This window comes from Excalfactoria chinensis, chromosome Z, assembly GCF_039878825.1.
Source record: "Excalfactoria chinensis isolate bCotChi1 chromosome Z, bCotChi1.hap2, whole genome shotgun sequence".
In the NCBI taxonomy this organism is placed as follows: Eukaryota; Metazoa; Chordata; class Aves; order Galliformes; family Phasianidae; genus Excalfactoria; species Excalfactoria chinensis.
This window is the reverse complement of record NC_092857.1, coordinates 61,669,216-61,691,925: the sequence shown is the minus strand read 5'-3', so window position 1 is coordinate 61,691,925 and position 22,710 is coordinate 61,669,216. Positions and strand designations below refer to the sequence as shown.

At 37.2% G+C, this 22,710-nt stretch overlaps 1 protein-coding gene across 1 annotated transcript in view; it reads right to left on the bottom strand.

Annotated features, from left to right (window-relative positions):
* Positions 1 to 482: 482 nt before the first annotated feature.
* The window catches only part of HSD17B4 (hydroxysteroid 17-beta dehydrogenase 4), a 53,589-nt gene continuing 31,361 nt past the window's right edge, over positions 483 to 22,710 (bottom strand). Inside the window, exons 18-24 of the mRNA XM_072360128.1 lie at positions 19,106 to 19,175; positions 16,531 to 16,637; positions 16,295 to 16,381; positions 13,715 to 13,798; positions 11,667 to 11,805; positions 3,544 to 3,671; positions 483 to 2,334 (exon numbers count right to left, since the gene is read on the bottom strand). Coding sequence (XP_072216229.1) covers positions 2,245 to 2,334; positions 3,544 to 3,671; positions 11,667 to 11,805; positions 13,715 to 13,798; positions 16,295 to 16,381; positions 16,531 to 16,637; positions 19,106 to 19,175 — 705 coding nt within the window. The 3' untranslated portion in view covers positions 483 to 2,244. The remainder of the gene's footprint in view (positions 2,335 to 3,543; positions 3,672 to 11,666; positions 11,806 to 13,714; positions 13,799 to 16,294; positions 16,382 to 16,530; positions 16,638 to 19,105; positions 19,176 to 22,710) is intronic.

Sequence of the window (22,710 nt, the reverse complement as noted above, 5' to 3'; positions counted from 1 at the left end):
AGCCTCCTTGGGCAACCTGTTCCAGTGCGTCACCACCCACTTAGAGCACTGGGACATTTGGGAAACAAGAGGGGCTTTGCAATCCAAGGTAACAGCACTTCTTAGCAGTGAAAAAAAGCATTTAAAACAACAGCTACTCTGAGCACACGCACAAGGAAAGTGACAAAGTGACCAGCTCTCTCACATCTCTGTGACTTGTGTGGAAACGGATGCAACAGCATATGGTACTGCAGCCTCCAAATGATGAGGAAGGCCCTAAGAACTGCTCCAGATGAAAGATCTGGAAAGGTTTGAAACACAGGCTCAAAAATCAGAACGATGCCATCTCAAATGAAAGCAACCGAAAACCTTTGAAATACCAGCCTATTGAACTGTCTGTCATTTCCTTAATATATCCTTTTAAATGTATATTTCTTTATTTGTTTCTGACTGTTTCTGTCACCTGCAGAGAACGTCTCATTAAGAAATATAACTGCTTTCCTGGACACGTAGCTATTTCCTCATTTATTCTTTAAACACATTTTTAAGACACATATTTACACAGGAAAGGTATACATAGAAAATTGCTTCTCATGTACGTGGTGTGCACAGATAGCAGAGCTGCAACAAATTGGTTTTTCTAATACATATATATATATATTTTAGAAAAATAAAAATGTTTGTCATAAGAGGCACCTTCCTGTGCATGTCACAAAGCCGCTTCATAAGGGGGAGCTCGGAGTACAGACGATGATTAGGATCAACATAAATGTACTCATCGGCTTTGGATGGGCCCTTTGAGGCAGCAAACGTCACCTCACTTGTTGTGTTTCTCATCTACTGATGGTGCAGTTTATGAGAGAGACTCCAGCTGACGTGTGTCAGTTTAATACTTCTCTATCTGAAATAAACCATGGGTCTTAACTTAAGCAAGAAGAAATAATTTTGTGGAGAACTGAATCCAATGTTAAGAGTTGTAACATCTGTCCTCAAAATGTCCATTCGTTTACAGTCTCAACAGGCTCTTTGACAGCTACAGCCCACTCAGACAGCGGGGCTGGTGTCACATCTCAGGCTCAAAAATATTTATCTTCCATTTCCAGGTGTTCACATAACAAGTATACACGAGCACAATTTCTTCAGGAAAACATGTGGACGCAGATATCCCAGCTCTGCCCATATGAGTGAACGTATTTGCTATCATCATGATACCAGCCTTTATGAGCATGCATTTACATGAAGAATAATCTGGCTGCAGCCGTAACCTTTGGTGCTGTGTAATACCTCTCAGATGAAAATGTCCTTCAGCATCTCCACGGTCCATCTTTGTTGGACTCTCTTGAGCATGTCTACGTCTCTTCTGCACTGTGGAATTAAGCATGGATTATACCGGTGGTAAATACAGACATGAAAGTGAAAAATACGTGTCATGAGCAGTTCAGAGACTTTAACAATAGGTGTGCCAGCCGCCTCTTGCCACTTCTTATGCCTAAGTGCTATACTCATGTTACCAACCAGTTACATACCTTTGCATCCTAGTGTTCCATATTAAGAGAAGCTGTTAGCCAGTATGGCCTTCAGTGTGAAAAGCCCTAATTGAAATACTGAGGGAGCTACGTGAAAAAGCCTCACTGAATTTCCATGTAATTTACAAAAGTTAGGAGTGATCTCACATACAGGAGTACATAGGAGTAAAGCATCACATATAGGAGTGATGGGCACAGGTGAAGTTTAAGGGCTTTCTCCTGTACAGAAAAAAAACCCACAACACCACAGTGCAAACACATACAACGGACTTCCATGGTTTAGTGGGACCATGAGAGATTAAGATAAAAAACCTCTTAATAACAAGCCAGCACGATTCACTGGAATCAGGATGTCTAAAGTAATGCAAATGAAGACAAACAGACACACAGAAGTTATCAAAGAGGTATAGTCATTTAATTTTCTTTAGAATTAATACAGAAATATATGCATCTTTGTAAGAATTTTTTATTCAGATAAAGATGTACAATGAGAGAATAGATAGATAGATAGATAGCCACATTCTTTACTGCTGTGGAGAAACAAAGGAGGAATATTAGTGGTTATGATCATTTCATGATTTCGCGCCTACAGCAAGTAAAAGAGCTTGTATATGAGCAATATAATGAACTGCATTAATGTTAAGTAATCCCCAAAATGTTTCAGTTGCTGCTGCTAAAGTAATTTATTTTTTTGCCTGCTGAAGTTATTCACTACTGTGGCAGATCGTGATCAAGGAGATCAGAGTTTGGCGTAATCTTTCAGGATCTTTTCCAGTTTCTGGCTCAGCATGATGTTCCCCTTCACTTTCAGTTTACCAGAAAAGAATGCCTAGAAAGAGGTAAGAAAAGTAAAAAAAAATGCATTTGCCCTCCCATTCAACATCCAAAGAATTGCTGTTACCAAACAAAAACGCAATGAAAATTGGGCTTGTTCTGTGCTGCTGTCCCTAGCTCACAGAGCTATACATGCTGTTTCAATCTATTCCAGTATTATATATTTTTTTTCCAAGTTTTGTTAAACTGTGGCTTCACAATTTGAAAAGCTCTTCAACTGTTCTCAAAGGAAATGCTTTTGCATAGCCCCATTAACTTGAAATAGATGCAAATCAGGAAGAGAGAGACGGCAGAACAGAATTTGAATAGATGCTTATAGCTCCTTTAGATGAGAAAACTCGGCATCAACTCAAAGGAAATAATAAAGTCCTAAGAATAGATAATATGTCTGAATTGCAGTCACAGCTCTCTTGCTTTCTGGAGATTACCTGTCAACATCTAGGGCTTGGTTTATGCCCTTTGCTTGCTATATACCGAGGGGCACAAAGGACTTTATTTCTGTGCTATCTGGACTTATAACAGACATTTGCCATCGCTGTCAGTCTCCAATTTTAAAACCAATTCTCTATCAACTTCTGTTTGGGATCAAAGAAATCAAAGTGTTCAATATATGATGATCTAACTGAAGTTCTTGTTTGCTCAAGTGTTAATCTGTAAGCTGAACTTCTACTTTTGTGACAGTTTAATTTACTCTTACATGTGACACCTTTATTGGTAAAATCAGAAGTTTTAAGCAGTTCATTACTCTACAAAACTGAAAGTACAAACTCCATTTATAAAACTTGCTAAAATCTTAAAACAACCCAATTTTGGTGAATTTATGCATCGCTCATCATTTTTCCTCACCGCAGTTATAGCAGTAAATCAGGGTAATGTAACAAATACCAGTTTCGTGTTCTATGACATATTGAAACTCTAGTGGTAGGACCTTAAAAATCCTATTGTGAAATGTCAGAGAGGGAAAAAAAGAAAGAAAAAAAACAACAAAAAAAACTTTGTTATGTTAGGCTTCATATCATTTGAGGTACCGCTGTCCTCCTTAGAGGTAAAGATGGCATAAATTCCTTTCTATGCCTTCTGACTAATTCTGTACAAGGTGTGCCTACACCCAGCGTTGCAGCTTTTGGAATGCAAACAGTCATGAAGCCAGAACTTGATTTCAGGCAAACTTCCCAGGCAAGTAAGTCTGTCAAAACCATTTTACCTTCCGGGGATCGGTCTTTTGTTGCACCATATCCATAAAATCCTGGTCTGAGAGTGTGAAGGTGGTATCAGCAGAACTTCTCGCAGGTCCCTGGTACACGGATCCAGAACCATTTTTCAAGTCAATTGCTTAGAAAAAAAAAACAAAACAGCAAAACATAGTTTTAGTTCAAAATAAAGATGAAATTTTCGGTTTAAAGAACACTCCACACCCATTATTGCAAAGCATCCAGCCTAAAACATAAATGTCAAGCTAATAATTATTTAGAAAATGAAGGTTTTTCTAATTCTTCTTCTTTAATGAAAGAAAATAACAGAGGTTGGGAAAAAAACCCACCCATTCCTGTGCTGCCTGAGCAGATCAGATATGTTCAGATACTGCAAATGTATGCATCCTGCATGCTTGCAGTTAAAAGTAATTGAATTGTGTTAAGTCCAAACTCTGAACATGGAGATTAAGAAACGTGGAGATTAAGGAAGTTTTATCCTTTGGGTTTTGTTTTGTTTTTAGAGTGCAGACCAGAAGAGACACACAAAAAAAATGTAACTGTTGATCAATTCACACCTCAGTCACAAGCACCTAGTTTTAAAGTAATCAAAGAGAAAATACACACATTACCTTAAAAAAACCCTGCCCTTTTATTTTTATGGAGACAGAATTTATGCATCAGCATTGCATGACTCTACCTTGTCATTTAGACTTTTCAAACATCTGTTTAAATAACTATGCTAGATTGAACTTTTGATATTCAGATTAGACTGGTCCCTGTCCTTAAAACATGCTCCTTTTAGCATAGCAAATGATTAAGGAGCACGTGCACTTAAATCTCATTATTTTATCATGGTTCCACGCACATATTTCAATAATTTCACTGCCATCAGCATGGTTTAACACAAGTAGCACAGCAACTTGGATGGGAACTTCAGGGGATAAAAGGAAAGCAAATCTACTGATAACAAAGGGCAGGAAAATGTTTGTTTAAACCAAAACAGACAATCATTTGGTACTGAAGCAGTTCTTGAAGGAAAAAAAAACATAATAGGAAAGTTCTCAATTGATTCTCAGCCCTTTGGTTAACTCCAGAAGGCATGCACAGACTGTCCACCTGAGGAGGAGGGGAACTCACAGGAAGGACTGCCAGTTTAAAAATGCTGCACAGACATAAGAAAACATTTTTAAACATTTAAGAGTCCCAAGTTATTAATGACTGCAAATATTCCAAAACTGTAATGTTATCAGCAAAGCTATGAGGTTTTTAAGTTGGTACCCTTTAGTCAGAGAAACCAAACGTGATGGTTGTTCAACACATGTTTGCACTTTCCTTATTTTGCCTGACAGGCAAACACAGCCTGTTCTGTTTGGTGGAGAGAGCATTTCAAGCCTTGCCAAACATCTGTCCTTCTTTTCTGGAAAGCCAAAAAATTTCTTAAGGTGCCTGGAGATTTGGAGTGTTTTCCCAAATGAAAAGCCCTGCCAAAATAATCTGTTACAGGTCTAACACTATCAGGTATAGTGTCACTTGTTTAAAATATTTTGACAGGTTATGCTCTGCCAATTCTTTCTCAGATTTTGCAGATTCTCAGCCTTTCTCTTTACGTATTTTCCTTCTGATCCCCCCTCTTTCTTAGGTACAAAACATAATCATTACTGAAGGATATAACACCGCTAATCAGGGACAGGGATTGTCAGACAGCTTCACTTAGTTGCCAAATTTTAAGGCAATTGCCTAACAGCAGAGACTAAAAACCAGCTCACCTTTTGTTTTTCTTTTTCTGAATAGTATTTCTGAAAGGCTAACTACACCACCTCTGTTTGTCTGAGGCAGTTAAATCTTTCATTTCCTGAAATTTGTTCTAAATATTATTTTTTTTCCAGTTAAAATGAAACTAGAAAGAGAATTAAGTGTGCGGTGATGTTCTGTGAGGGAAATTACATACTACACAATTATTATTCACTTTATTATTTACTATTAAGGCATGTTGTAGTTTCAGAAACAGGTTTAACGTACATCACTACCTTGACACAGTAATAATAGAAGGAAAATTACTCAAAAGCAGATAAACAAGCTTGTAAAAGAACAAAAGCATAGCAGTAGTTAAGATATAGCTATTCGAGATACAAGTAAAACTAAGAAATACTGCAGACTTCCTTGTTCTCTTCAAAATCATTCACAGCTAGTGAAACAAAACATCAAGTTCTGCTTCTTGCCAGGTCAAAGACCATTTGCTTGGCATTAGGGCCACATCAGGTTTTCCATACCCCCTTTGTTTGTGTGCTGGAGCTGTATAACGTCCTTTTAAGCCATAAACCATACCACCGTAAACTAACTGAGCTCAGTTTGAGCCATATAAACTGCACTGACCAGCAAGTCCTGTTGTCTTGGCTCAACCTCAGACGGCTGCCAGGAGCCACAAAGCCACTCTTCACTCCTGCTCCTCACCAGGATGGGAGAGAAAATACTCTGGAAAATCTTGTGGGTTAAGACAGGGACAGAGCTCTCAGTAGATATTATGTTTGGGAACACAGACTTGACTTTGGGAAGATGTACTTTATTTATTTTCAAGTTAGTGAGAAATGGAAACTCAACTAAAAATATCCTCCCATCTTCTTCCCAGGCACAGCTTAATTGCCAACTCCTCTACACCCTCCCCAGCTCTAAGCAGTACAGGGGATACAGAAATGGGTGTTGCGTTCAGCCCACTGCCATTCCTCTCTGTTATTCCTCTCACCTCACTCTTCTCTCCTCTGTAAGTCCCTCAGGACAATCTGCCCCTGTATGGGCTCTGCTCCATGGGCCATTACCTCCTTCAGGCCACGTCCACTGCTGCACCTCCAGGGCTATGTGTTGAGATCTGCCATTCTGCTACATGTGGAGCCCAAGGGCTGTAGGGGACAGCCTGCTTCAGCATGGACCTCTCCTGCGCTGAAGGGAACTTCTGTTCCCTGCCCGGAGCACCTCCTGGCCTCTTTTTACATTGACCTTGGTGCCTGCAAGGGATGCTTCTCAGAGTTTTGTCACTGCTCTCTCTTAGCTGCTGTGTGGTGTTTTTCACACTTTCTCAAATGCGCTGTGACAGAGAAACCACCAGCATTGCTGATTGACTGAACTCTGTCCTGAGGTGGATCGGTTTCGGAGTTGTGATGGCTGTATCCAGCATGTGGGTAGCCCTGGGTCTCCTCTCACAGGGGCCAACCCCTGAGGGCCACCTACTTAAGAAAACCTTGCCACATGCAACCCAAAGGAATAAATTCACAAAACGCACACGTGCTCTTACTAGATGTTAAGAGTTTCTAATCAACTATTTTTAATTACTTTTTCACCTTATAAATAAATAAATAAGCACAAGTCCCTTTCTTATGCTCCATTTTACACTCATTACTTTTCTTCTTGGTTGCTCCTAATCCCAGCCTGTTCCAAAAGTGAACCTAGATGGTGAAAATGTGATATAACACCTCCTAAGACACAAAAGACACTCTTTTCTCTATTGAGCACCAGCTAGAAAGGCAGCTTTGATATATCCCAATTATATTTGTTGATTCTTAGTATTGTAAAGTTTAGAAGACACAGTTTGAATTTAATGTTTTAAACACTGTGACAAATTCTAAGATATCTGAACAATAAAATATGTAATACATTGTGGTGCCAGGGCTGTTCTCTCTTCTAATTCACATCTGAAACACATCTGCATTCCTTATCAAGTCACTCCTGTAAATAACTGCAAGCTCCAAAGGAACAAGAGCATCTTAAAATACTGCATGACCATGGAACTTGTTCATATGAAATCTTTAAATCATCTTTAATTAAAAGTTATTAGAAAACTTTAAAATAGATAACCTACTGCTACGTTCTATTCCAACTATACGAAAACTGTAATTTCCACTTCCACTTCATTCTCTTCAATAGTACTACTATACTCAGTAAAGAAGAAAAAATAAACACAAAAATAAGTAAATACCAGAAGTCACAAATGAAAAGCACTGTAACAACAAATCCTGCCAGTTTCATGAAAACATGAAGGATCTTCTCCTGAGACTACAGTGTCAGCACACAGAAAAGTGGATATAAATAAGCAACGAAAGAAATGAGCTGAATACCAGAACAGATTCCAACCTTCAGAGCAGAAAAATTCTTTCCAAGGTGATTTAAGACCAAAGATGGTGCCTTCCTGTAAAGTATGCCTTTATGAGACTAAGGCAAATAACACAGCTGTCTGCTGTAGAGGTAAATGGTCTTGAAACAAGCCTCCTATATAGGTCTCCTACACAAATCTCCAGGATACATGTCTCTGAGATTAAAGTTTCTATGTTGCACAGCCATTACAGTGGACACCTTAATAATGATGTGATAGTGGTGTGTCTGTGTCCCTGCTTGGACTCCAAGTAGTTCCTCAGCTGTGTGGTGGCCTGCCAGCACACCTTCCAGAAACAGCTAAGTAGCTTCAGGATGTCCCAGCTTTTCCCCTACCCACTCACACAGCTGACTTGCTCCATATAAAAACAGAAGTTTGAAACAGAGGCATGCTACTTCTTCAATACTCTGTGTAGGAACTTAATTTAAATGAAACTTGAAGCTGAAATCCCTTTTCAAAATCAACTAGCTTCTCAAATACGTGGAATTCCAGTATTGCTCACCCAGTAAACAACAAAGTCAAGCAGTTACAGCACATGAAGCAGTAGCCAACCTTCAATTTTTTTTGTTTCTAATTACATACAGAAATGGTACATGACAGTAAATACATAGAATTATTATTCTCCTTAAGATATGCTTGTCAGAGAAATAATTCAAAGGTCAAAAATGACATTTATCCAGATTAAAACCCTATACAATGGCTTTCAACAGCAAGTAGCCCAAGAATTGAAAAATATAGCATTTATTACATGGCTTTTGCCTTTGTTTTTTTTTTCCCCTCACCCCAATTCTCCCTTGCAGAAGATAAGTAGCTGCAATATAAACCTCAGCCTGAGAGCAAACAGAACAAAGCGTCATTCACTCTTCATTGCCCAGAGTTACTTTGCATCGTAAATTATTAAGCAGCTTCCTGGTAATTTTAGTGACAATGAAATGCACATAAACTTTCCTATAAAAGTTTTATTTTTTCAAGAACTGGAAAAGAAATATTTTATGCCCTCAGCATGATGCAAAGCAACAGAAGAGGAAACTTCTAAACTTCTGAGCAATGTTCTATTAGCTATCAGCTAATAAATCTCAATGGCAATGTCTGAAAACTACTGAAGCAATTGTACAGCATTAAAAATGCAGAAGAGTACAGAGTATGCTTTAGGTACTGAACGTAATGGGAGAAGCTGCAGTTAAAGCTGGTGGGTGTCTAACAAGAATTCTGTTTTAAAAAATGACCCTTCCCTTCTTAGCTTATCCCTTACAGTTTCGATACTGACAGAATGGATATTGATTTCTTTTCCATTTTCAGCATCCATGTAAATTAGAACCATTTGTTTCCATAAGAAAAAAACCTCTACTTAAGATCAGTTGTCAACAGCTACATTTTAACACTTTTCTGACAGTGAATGAGCTGTCAAAACTTTCGTATCTTGAGTGCAAAACCAGAATTTCTATAACCACGGCTTCATATCATATATAGAAAGCTAGATAAAAATAAAGATCATTGCAAATTAAAAATGCCATTACTATTATGATCATTACTAGTATCATCAGGAGTTGCCTCTGTAACAAGAGTTCACATATTCTATTTAAGATAACAAAAAATTTGGCTTACTGTGCAAAAACAGAGATCAAAAGGTTAGAATAACAATTAAGGCACTAAAGGTAAATAATTTTTAAAAGAAAATGAAAAGCACCGAAGCCTTGAAAGTTTGGAAAACACTGGAATGACTGCCTGTACAAGAAAAAAAGTCACAGCAGTCCATGACAGTTTGCTTTCTCTTATCTGCTTTCCCTCTCAACTTCCTCCAAGATCTCAAGAAGCTCAAGGACATTAGCAGGAGATGCTACAATTAAGTGAGATGGCAATGAGCTACAGGGCCCTGATCGTTTCTAGCACTGTCAATTGCTGCAGTTTTCACAACAGCACAAAGCTGTGAAAAGTGATAAGTCCAAAGATCAGAAGACAAGCCAGCACAACTAAGTAATGAATTTAATGAAGGAAAGAAGCCCAGCAGGTAGCACAGGAGAGCCGTAAGCACTATTTGCACAGTCCTGGGAGGCTCTTATAAGTAGAGTCTTAGAAAGATGATGTATAATAAAACAGTTAGTACAGACTCAGAGCTCAGAGAAAAACAAAAGCCTCTCCCAAATTAATCTCCTGACATTCCAGTTGTTTCAGTGATAAGAATTCATAACATGTGTTGAAGGAACATGCAATATTGACTCGCAGCAAACAAATTCTAAATTAATTTTAATTCTCAATTAATTTGATGTGTTTCTCTCCAATACCATGCCTATTTATTTTCCAGGATCTCACTCAAGCAAAGGAAAATGTGATACAGAAAAGTTACGTCCATTTAATTATTTTTAGGCAGTGAAACGTTCATTGGAAGAAGGCACTGCTTCCCTCCTACTGCTTCAGTAGTAAACAGAAGAGAGAACAAGGATGGATCCTTCCTCTCTACGTACAGAGGCAAAAATATCCAACCATTTCCACCATAATAAAACATGGTCTCGTGAACCAGATAAAGCCACTGCTCAAGCTTCTGTCTTTCAAGCATGTCTATTCTGCATTCAGTAATCTGTAGCTTACAGTCTTCCTTAACCAGAGATTTTGCATGGTATTCTTTGCCAGATTCTTCTTCCATTAATTTATCCATTCTCTGTACATAATATTTAGCCACTTAACAAAGCCATTGTAAATTTAAAAACAACAGTAAACTATGTTAATGACAATGTCATTTCCTATTTGTTACTGTAAACACAATTGCCATGTATTACCTTTACTTACAGATGAAACAACAGATGAGAACGATGTAGTTAACAAACACAAGTAACCACTTCTAGGGTTTTGGAGTCTAATCTGTATATTTGTAATGTATTTTCTAAAAATTCAGGCAGAAACACAGAAAAGACTTCATAAACCAGTTCTAAGTATCATTTGAATTAACAAAAGTGTTAAGAGTAGAAGACCCGAGGAACAGTAGAAATGATTAAGAGTAGTAATAAGTTTCAAGACATCTTAGTTAAATTATGCAGCATCCTTTCTCTCATTTTGATTTATAGGTACGCAGCATTAATAATCTACACAAGTATATTCAACACATTGATTAACTGCTATCCAAGCGTGCATCTCTCCCCCTTCCTTAAAAACTGCAGAGAATGTAATACAGAACCATGTTGATCATTCTACAGGTGATGTTTTCCAGAATTTCCAGATCCTTAGAATTAAAAGAAAGTGAAATCATAAGGTCCTAAACTGCTCTGTAAACACAGTAAACATTTCATGAGGACATGACATTAAACAGACTCAACGCTTCTTAAAAAGCAAACCAAAATTAAAAAATAAAATAAAATAAAATAAAATAAAATAAAATAAAATAAAATAAAATAAAATAAAATAAAATATTAACAACAAAGAAAATCCAGCAACAATTTACAGGACAAAGTGCAAAAAAGACCAGGTCTGACTTTAAGAATCACTATCTCCCAACAGCTGGCCAAGGGGAAGCCCACCTCATGAGTACCTCTTAAAACTGTTCTGATTGGGTTCAGCCTTTGAAGCCAACAGAAATCAAGCTGTGCAAAGGACAGGCTTGACCCCAAGATTTGCATTTCTCCACAAAGATGACAGACAGGCCTGCAAATTACAACCTGAGTGCAAATTACACCCCTCCCTCCCACCCACTGCCATTACAAGCTTTAGGTTGTTCATCAATCCAGTCCTTCCCTGAGGGATGGGCAAACAATGTTTATATTCATTACACTTTCACATCACAAATTTCAAGTGGAAATAAATTGGATTTTTACTGAAGGCACAAGAACAATGCAGAAGAAATAAATGCTTGCTCAATACAGATTAGTCAGTTTGTACATTATCAACAGACTAGTTATTTCAGCATAACATGCCTAGAAGAAGGTTAAATTAGCCTAAGTGCAGTATGGACCTATTCTGGAAAACGTAAGCACACTGGGACATTATGTAAGAGCTACTACTTACTCCATTGCACTGCTGTTTTTCCATCTTTAGTGATGTCCCACTGCAACACAGCATTTACTTTCCTTACCAATTCATGTCCAAACTCTTTGATGCGACGGCCAATTTCTTCAAACACCAGGTCACTCTGCAGCCCTGTAGTCTTAAAAAGAAAAAGAGAGCAGGAAGAATTTAAAAAGGAAAGCTCTTTAAAAAAAAAAAAAAAAAAAGAGCACATATGACTATTAGTTTAAGCACTGCATCCAGGAGTCTCTACTGCAGAATTATCCGATGCAATCAAAATGTTTTCCACCACAAATAATTACTTCTAGCAATCGTCTGCATTAAATAGTATACTCTAGCAGAACACACTCATGGACTCTTACTGGAGAATTAGTTCATATCTTGCTTTTATGGATTTTGCCATTTATCACTACAATTTAAGATATGTTTTACACTTAGGAATTTTTTGACAGCTTTTAAATTGCCCTTTCCTCCATTCAGAGGATAACCATTGCCACTTCTTCCATGGTGAATGGAATATTCATTTTCAAAACACAACGAATGTTTTCACCAGTATGTTACCTTAGTACGGCACGATAGATTATCAGAGACCGCAATATGAACACAGTCAGAACCCAGTGCAGTCACAAAACGTTGCCCACTTCAGAGTGGGATCAGCTACATTCACATCTTTTAACTTTTCCAAACATGTGATGTTGTGCAAGCCTTTCACTGTTTTACCTCAACTAATATTTATACTTGATAAAAAGCTCTACTTTAAGAAGCTCCCCTGAGAAACATCTTTATCCAAAGAGAACCAAAGCAAGAAGTTATCCTAGCTTTATTTTTTTTTGCTGTACCTACCCAGATACTGCATATAAGGATGCAGTACTTCTTACACTGCTATCTCTTCATCATCACAGTTATGACTAAGAAACATTTTACATCATCCGATATGATTTCTGATGACATTTCAATTTGACAGTCACTCAGGTGAGTTTCCCCTGCATGAATCAATCAGGAAACTCCTGCCCAAGTACCTTAATTTCTCAAAGTTAGCTTGAAGAAAAAAAAACCAAACCTGTGCTGTCCACGTTAGACAAACCTCTGTAATTATTTCACATACACATTCTAATGCTTAGATGTTTGAACCTCAAATGTAGATTTGCCAACAGTTCAGAATATCAAAGGACTGCACACAACCAGTGTAAAAACTCGGTTACAGGAATGTATCACAAGCTTTAGACGAATGTCGCTATCTCGGTATTTCATAAACTTCAATGCAATGAAGTTTTGCACACAAAAATCAATGGAATGAAAATCAAGGTTTATTAAGGCAAGGTACTGTGTACCCAGTTCTCCAAAGACTTCACTAACAACCCAGAAAGACATCAGCACATTTCAGTATCCTGGGTATATACCAATATCCCATCAAGTCAGAGCTCTCTCTCTCTCTATCCCTCTCCTTTTCAGAGAGAAAACATACTGTGAATTACATAATATGCGTTAGGTCATATGCACAAACAGCATCCAGAGCCTTCTTTCAAAAAGATAATTCAATGATAAAATTGTTCTTTCTGTGAGGACACTATTTCATTTTCACTTGCTCTCTTCTTCTAGTGCTTTCCTGTCGCTTTCCCCACAACTCTACAAACATAGGGAAAGAAAAGTCACTAATTTTTAAAGCTTATAATGAGCTCAATTTCAATCATCTGCAAAAGAAAATCGACATGCTCGTTTTACAGGTACTGCCCTAATGTGTGGCCCTGCATGCTGCATCTCTCTCTTTTTTTGTAACACGCAGAGGAATGCTTTTACATAACAGCTCAAATGGCATAAAGAACTTCAAACTCCACCAGGTATTCTGTGGATTCTCTCAGCATGTTTCCTTCAAAATAGATCCACAAGCCCTACACAATAACCACAGCGTGTGATCACTTCTCTGAAGTCTTATTCACACGAAATCTTTGTGGATAGGACTGGCAAGTGATTCTATTATTCTTCTCCTGTTTCTCCCAACAATACGGCCCCATTATGCTCCTTTACAAGTCAATGCTTCTGTTGCTTACAGGCTTCAGGGAAGAAGGCTTATCCAAGGCAGATACTAGATCCACATAGCCCCCTGCAATAGCAATGTCTCCGGTCTCTTTGACCTGTGAAGGGGAAAAAATGACATTGAAGACATAGTGCGTTGGAAATAAAATAAAATAAAATAACATAAAATAAAAATAAAATAAAATAAAATAAAATAAAAATAATAATAATAATAAAAAAAAACAAAACAGCATAAGCTTTCATTTACATCTTAAGCCCAGAGGTTAAACAAACAGAAAAAAAAAAAATTAATAATAAAGGTTTCAGTGAGAAGAAAAACAAAAAGTCTAGATTTAAAGCCAATTAGTTTTAGACCATTTGCAAACAGTTCTGCAAATGAAACAATTAATTGATTCCTGACAAATTAAATCAAAAGCTAATGATGGTTTTCTATTTACGAAGTGATCTAAAAACATTACGTAACTGAAAAATTATCATCTCTGACACGATTAACTGTTAATATTACTTCCTAAATAGCTCTGAGAAAAACACATTGCTCCAGGACGATTTTAGTGAGGTAGGTAAGCAGCTGACAGTATCTTTAGGCATCTTACACTAGAAACAATTATTTAAACACCTGTAGATCAGAAAGATTGCAAGGAGAAAGAGGGGGAAAAATATCTGAATTCCTTTCTGTTTTATCTTTTGAAATAGTTATGCATCAGATATGAAACTGAGTTTCATTTTGGCATTGTTTCTTTAATGAGGACTGACACACAAACCATTCTGATTTCCTGACAGTGAGAAAAAGGCAGCAGCAAAGTGATTCACTGACAGTGCATACAGAGAGTTATACCATAAATTGAAAAGACGAGGCAAAACCATAGTCTGCATAGATTGCACAGGTGAATTTAAGATAGAAAGAATGTACACTAAAGATTATTCAGGTCATTCCTAACATCTTGTCACCACCATCACGGCAACTGCAGGCAGTGCTGAAAATGAATTTAAACTACTGCATCACAATTAAGTGTGTATTTTCAGTTTGATTTATCTCGAGTGTACTTACATGTACGCAGATGATATGACTTGATTTTAGACTACTCTGAATTACAAAAAGTAATAATTGCTTTGAGCAAGCAACTGTTGAAACAACATTGTTTTCCATAATCGTGGTAAACACTAATACTCTGTCTTCAAACTATGTTATTCCACACTGCAGCTTACTAAAAAATAATCGTTATCGATATCCCCCAGAACTCTGTATATAATGCTAACGCTAAACCAAGCACAACAGTAAACCCAGCCTTTGAACACAATGAAGGATCACATTCTATACACAAGCTTCCAAAGGGCTGGGAAGCATACCATGAACAGTGTTAGTTTAGTACACACAACCCTCAAAAAGATCTAGAAGTTCTGTCAGGGCTGAGCAATACTAACTTTTAAATATCGGTACACATCTCTATGTCTCTAGTACTGTAGCTGTGCAGTAGCTCCAGAACTCCTGTGAGGAATTAAACTGTCTTGTTGACTGACTACTAGTAGCCTGAGATAGAGTTTACATCTAGTAGACTTAATGCTGTCCATATGAGATTCCACAGCTACCAGCACTTATCATGTCTGCAAACGAAATTTACCTTCACTAGTCAACATGTATTCTGCAAATCTGTGTTCTGCTGGAAGCATTATCTATCCTGCGTCCTTATAACGATCCTCTTCCTTTGATTTTTCCTGCCCAATCCTCTCTTTACCTGCTTCTATCATTGCAGCTGTACACACTGATTAACAGTTTGGCTGCAGATTTACAGAGATATGGGTAGCAAAACTTTGGCCAGCCAAAACAATGTACACTACATCTGTACAAGCTAATGCATGTTGACAAATAACAGCAGCAATTCATGATTTAACAGAAATACCAGTGGCACAGGACTCTACAACAGAAACAATGACAATTTACTTTTCACCTCCACATGGAGTATTTTTGCTGACGCTGAAGTTTTCCACCACTACAGGATACTCATATAAAATGCTAACACCAAATGCAAAGAAATCTGACTAACACAAAAAGTGAATTTATAGAAGAGAAAGGTCTGTTTCACTGTAGTTATTACGTCTGACTGCTACGAAATTTCAATTGCTAAGTAAGCTCTTCTGTGTAGATATAGATGAAGTTTAACTCAATTTAATTACATTTTTTTTGAAGTTCACCTTCATCTGCTAACTGCCAGGAGTTCATTTCAGCATGCTAAGCAAATGTTAAAGAAAAAGACACACAAACATGGCTAAGATTATCTGCAAAAAGCAACAGATACTGACCTAAGAATGAGTGTTTTTTGCTTTTTCCATAGCAGACAAAGAGAAAACAATGAAATGAGTTCTTGTACTAGTTAACCAAGGAGCATATAAAGTCCTCTAACAATATTTCTGTTATTTTACTGTAATCTTTGTGAAACAATAAGAACGAGTATTTAATTCCTTTTGCTTCGTTTCTTCCCTGAATCTTCTTCAATGGTGTGTTCAGTGAGATACTTTTATCACTTACTGTCATACCCACAAACTTTTACACAAGCCACACTTTTCATTCAAGTCAACAACAGTGGTTGCATTCTCACCTTGGTCTGAAAATGAATTCTATTTCCTTTCTTCCACATTTCTGTTTGTAAAGTCTGCCCTGGGTAGACTGGTTTTGCAAAGCGAACCTGAAAATAAACAAATAAAAAGATTAGAGAAAATGAAGTAAAATTGCGGCAGTCACGACAATGAAAATCCTATTTGCACCCTAAAGAATTCTCTTGGCATTGAAATTAGAATGTTAAGAAAACTAATGTCTAAGAAGAAACTTACAGACCTTGATTGCCTTGAATCTGGTCACATCATTGTTTGCAAACTGCTTCAAGACGTTTCTAGCAGCAAACCCAAAGGTGCACAGTCCGTGAAGTATTGGCTTCTGAAATCCTATTTCAAAAATTAATGTTTTAGCGATTGTAATATTAGGAGTTTGCATGTCTCTACTGCAAGTATTTGTGTTTTAGCTGGAATATTTTATTCCAGTGACTTTCTTAAATTAGTCTAATAAAATTACTCTTACTGAAAAAGCATCTGTACCTACTGATATTAATACCTCAAGGCAAAGGAATGTGTTCACTGACAACTGAAACTTTAACACTGAATATACCATGTAAAACTCATAAGCAGAATGAGCGGCTGTCTGAACTGGTGATAAAATGAAAATAAGATTATTCATGTTATTATGTGTGAAAGGCACACCAGATACATCATTACAAGGATGTCTGCACATTAATAATAAGGGATACAGTAATAACTGAAAGGTGGTGACACACACACACACACAAAATGCTTCGTATTTTGAATTCCTTTTAATAGTTGCCAAACATCTTCATATTTAGAACACAATTCAGTAACAGCTTGAGCTTGTTAAGAATGGAAAAAACAACACTCAAAAGGGTTACGGCATTCAGAATGAAATGAACAAAACAGAAGTTACAATGTTTTGTTCATATTCACACTTTGCTCAGGCTTCCTTGAAGCATTAAGCTTTACAGCACAAGCTGGGTCATGGAAGAGGATAAACTTTATTTAGTAATTAATCTTTTTCCAGTCCTACCAAGTCTGACAAAATAAGCCTTTAAAAATCAGTCTGACATGTGCTAAAGCACAATGATTAAGTTATAAAAATACAGCTTGCACTGAGTACATTCTGATCCCTTAGTAGGTTGCTCTGATCTCACTGGGCATGTGAACAATAATTGATCATGATTGTAACAGCGCATGGATCTGGATCTGAGACAGGTCTGTCCGGCCTTGGCTCTGAAAATAGATGTTTTGCCTGGAACTCATCTGCCACTCTCAACTGTCAGAATCTGTTTTTCCTGAGCTCTATGAACAACTCCTCACAGCCTCTACACATCATGAAAAGTTGTCTGAAGGGACAATAACTAGGAGAAAAACAAAGAAAAAAAGAGAAAATAAATAATAATGTGTGTGTGAGTATAAATAGAGAGAGATGGGGGGGGAGGCTGTGGGGGAAGAGTTGGGGACAGGAGAAAGACTGGCCTGGGGAGAATCAGAAGAGATAAAAGACACCACTTTCAAGACTGAGACAAAAAGGCCACTAGCACTTGATGTAGGGAAGACAGGAAGTCTAAGACAGAGCCTGAAGGAAAGAAGAGACTACCAGGAATCAGAATGACAAATACAGATTAAGACTGGTTAGGTTAGTAAAAGAGACATGACAGAAGAACAAAAAATACATACTCAAAGAAAAACCCCTAAGGTAATCAAGTGACTTTTTACCTAGACTAAGATGAAAGGAAAATAAAGGCTGTTTTCACATTTTAATACCCTAGAAGTATTCACATGCTATAAGAATAAAACCACAAAGATATCTACATGTTTTCTTCCAATATCTTCTCTGAAACATTATCTATCTGCAAGAAGGCTTAACAGTAATCTTGGAACCACCTCAATGCATTAAGCTTTATGCTTCCTTCCAGTGCACACAGATAATAGGTAGTCAATTTAAAAGACAGGAGTTTAAATGCATCTTAAGAAAAAAGTTTTGGAATAACTAGAATAAATACATCTGAAAGATCTCCTCAGTAATCTTTTTTCTTTTAAACATCAATCTAGTATAGATATTTGAGTAGGAAACTGACACAGTTGTAAAATGAGTAGGAAACTGACACATCCTGCATTGTTCTTAAGTATTCTTCTATTAAGTATTCTTCTTCTATTCAGACAGATTCACGTACAGAGTAAATTTTGTTTTTCACTGTAAGTACCAGCGCTCTCAGTATGTTGAAGAATTTTACTCCTTCTGCAACGACTTTTTTAATGCAGCATTTCATCAATGGCCAACCTACTGCATTACCAAGAGGTCTAGGTATAAAACCCTAAAAGGAAAACCTGCTACCCACTCTATACTGACCTCATGTCAATTACTGGAGTTGAGAAGACTACTCAAAAGCAGAAAATGCTACACCAACACTAACACAATCTTAAAATCACTTAGATGGAAAGAATGATCTATCAAACAGTTTATGTAATTTCCTCCAAAGCTTTTGATAGTTAATTGAATTATTTCTGCTTGTGAAAACAGAGACTGAACAGATGGGAAGGTGGAAACACACAAACTCCAGCAGAAAAATAGGACAAAAGATGGGCTCCCACTGTAGATAAGAATCTGAGCATTATTCTATGCATTCCTAGCTACATGAAGCAATGCTTCTAAGTGAGGCATCACACAAAACTTTGAAGACATCTAAAGGTGACTTTAAGGACACCTGTGAAAAAGCACTGCTTTTCCCAGCCTCTTAGATACTTATTGATAAAATGAAGAAAACAGAAATACATTTGCATCATCCTTTATCCAAATACAAATACAAGAGGATCCCTCAACTCACCTCCCAGTGCAGCAAAACTTGGATCAAGATGCAAAGGATTCCAATCCCCACTAAGCCGATACAAGGCAGCCTTCAGAAGCAAAGAAAAATGGGAGGTTAGCCAGGCTTGTAGAAACCAGCAAAATTACTTAAAATCATAGATTATCAAACTACTTTAAATTTATTTTACTAGCTCTTAGTTAATAAACTCTACCATCAACTAAATAAAAGTTATGTTTTTGTATAGACAGGCAGCCAAGATCCAGAATAAACTAACAAAATGTGAGGCGCCTTGGTACATGATAAAATAATGAACTGTGGTAAAAACATTCTGGTGACAGGCAGATCCAGATTAAATAAAATTTAACAGCAAGGAAGTAATACATTTCTTAGAATTTATCCATAGGTTCATTTGCTTCAAGTGAAATCTTAATGAGTCTTCTTGCATGACAGATTCATTCACTTAAAAAAAAAAAACAACATACGAAAACTTTCAAAGTAAACAACAAGAAAAAATGCTGCCATGCTTCTTCAATACATGATGCATCTTACACAGGTCAGAAACATCCCTTGCTTTTTAAGAGCAGCAAGAGTAAGTGTGATAGTGTTCTCTCAGCAACTTCCAGCGGGGCTGATCTCAATATTAAACAAATAAAAGCCCCCATAGTGACAGGCAAGGTTTTCTAGAAGACTTTTGCTTCATGTTAAATATTTTCCTTCGCTAGATAAGAAATACAAATATACTGAATATACTGTGAATGTTGATAAACCCTTAAAAATGATAAGAACCTTTTGGTGGGGTGACACTACAGCTAGCAACATACAAGCCCAATCCAATCAAGCTGAAAGAAGGAATTTACTGTCAATTGATCTGATGTCACAGATGACATTCCAAAGGGGGTCTCCAGGGAGTGTGCAGTGAAATACACAGTGCTGGTTGAGGGACCAACAGGGAAGCACAGGAGAAAATGGAGATTAATGTAAATATTTTCAATGCCACAGAGAAGGCAGCTGGAACGAACAGTGGGAAGACAAAATTGGGAAGGGGCTGATTAATGCTATCTATCTGTGGAAAGCATCTCCTCCCTTCATACACCATAATTATAAAATTGTGTTGAAAGGGATCTGAAAGACATCTAGTTACAAACCCCCTACAATGGGCAGGAATACCTTCCACTAGGTTAGGCTGCCCAAAGTAACATCCAGCCTGGCCTTGAACGCTTCCAGGAATGGAGCATCCACAGTTTCCCTGGGCAATTTTTTTCTGGCATCTCACCCCTCTCTGAGTTAAGAATTTATTCCTAATGTCTAATCTAAATTTAACCTCTCTCCCATACCAACACAGGTGGTTCACACAGCCCCATCTCTAAAGGTCCCTCTGCCAAGGTCCCTCTGGATGACATCCCTTCTCTCCAGCATGTTAACTGCATCACAGAGCTTACCAGCATTCTGTCTGATCTCAATTCTCACAGAAAATGAAGGATAAAAAAGGGAACTAAGCGTGGCACTGCACTCCCCACTCGTACACACAGAAACAGCATTGGTTTAGAGAACACATCCTGCTCCTCTGATTTGATGCATCTTCACTTGTCCTCACTCTTCTGCTGAGAAGGAGTTCAATTTTGTTTTCACTATCAAAAGCTAGAGTGAATAGCAGCTTTGAGGTACCATTAACTTCTTTGCTAAGACCTATCTATGGTCTTTGTGACACACAAATATTGAAGTTAGTTTTGGTGGGAAGCAGAACCTTGGTTTCATTAAAAAAAAAAATTACAGGATAACAATTTTAATGAAGTTTCTGTCAACACAATTAAACAAAGTAGAGTATCAACCTTTATTAATGAAGTTCTTTCAATGGAGTAAAAGAATGTAACAATCACCACTCTTTAGAAGCACAAAATTAAAGTTGCCAAACGTGAATTGCACAAAATTATTACACTACTCTAAAGTAAATAAAATGCTGTCAAAAGACTTTTTAAAAAGGTTTTCCACAAAGGAGCCACTGCAATCAATGCTAACTGATACTAAATAACAGTTATAGTAGTGGAGAATTCTATTTACATAAGAGACCAAATTTCAACTTAAATCTAGCTATGCAGCTGTTTCTTACTGAACTTGTAAAATACACCAATCATTTATTTAGGGTGATGATAAGCAGTGCTTGGGAGACAATACGTATACAAAATGCCTTTCAAAATAGCTGTGGTGAAAAATACTATTACTCCACTAACAAAATAACATTTGGGAAATAATTTAGTTCAGAGAATTAAATACAATCAATGTATTTTACTAAAAACCTGGCACACGAATATAGGAAATACTTGGGCTTTTCTATCTTTGACAGTTGGAAGTGGTCCTGGTCACTGTGCGGACACACCTCGCTTGGAACAAGTAATGCAGTTACAGAGCGGACTATTCAAATACAGTGCAGTCACCTTAGGTCCGCCAGACTTTCTTTCATTTACTGCATTCTTTGGCATTACTTAATTATATAAAATTATATGAATTACATACCACATTGGAACAGAACTGCTGTAAAGCCTTGCTGGCCCTATTTTCTATACTCCTACAACAACATTTCCTGAAATCTTGAATGATAGCACAAAAGAAAACAGAGCAATGCACTCTTGAAGGATGACAAGAGCCAACTGATGCTAGGCATTAGATTGAAGTCAGTCATAATATGGTTAGATTGTTCTCCAATTAATAACACAAACTGTCAAGTCTAATTTCCTAACAATTTAGGAGTTCTGCCAGACCACAAAAGAAAAGGCGATATTCAAACTGTCTGTGCCAACATTTCAGTCTTGCCTGTGGACTGCAATAAAGGTCAGTGGTAAAGTTAACAAAAAATGAAGCCAGCTCTCCATATATTTTGCCTTCTAACTTGTCAGAAAGAGCTCTGCCCGACAGCTTACGCTTTCAAGTACTTTTGTTTATGTGTGTTTATGTGCATGTGTGTACACTGAACAACTTTTTAAAGCAACTATCTCAGCCAACTTATTAAAGCCAAGCTATCTGAGAAAGAAGAAAAACAGAAGAAAAAGAGAAAATCTCATTACATTTCAACAAGCTCTAACTTACATTAATAACAATGAATGTTTCCAGGTAGACTGTCAGTGCTGATGCTTAAAGGGATCAAAATAACTCACTATACTAATAAATAAGCAACTACACTTCAACTCCTTGAGATCTCTACTTGCTGTAACTCCTTTTTAACTATCTCTTTAAGCCTAAGCACAGATACTGAGAAGGAGCAATGAGTAAACAACAACACACAGAAAAGTTAAAGTGTTTGTTCCTTCCGGTAACCATTTTTCTTACCAAAGTAGGTCTTTGCATAAAATATAACAGAAACTATAAGTTGTTCATAACAGCTTCCAATGCTTGAATATGTTTTGCAGATACCTGATTCATATACAGTTCTATTTAATAACAAGACTAACGAAGAAAAACAATTGTAGTTTCCTAGACTGTTTTCAGCTTGCAATTAAGTTTTCTTTGGACAACATAAGCTCAGCAATTCTCTAGCACATGCTTTGAAGAATGTTAGCTATTAGCACTGTGAATATACAGGGAGCCTTTTTCTCTAGTGGGGCCTCTCAATTAAAAGTTACAAACCATTT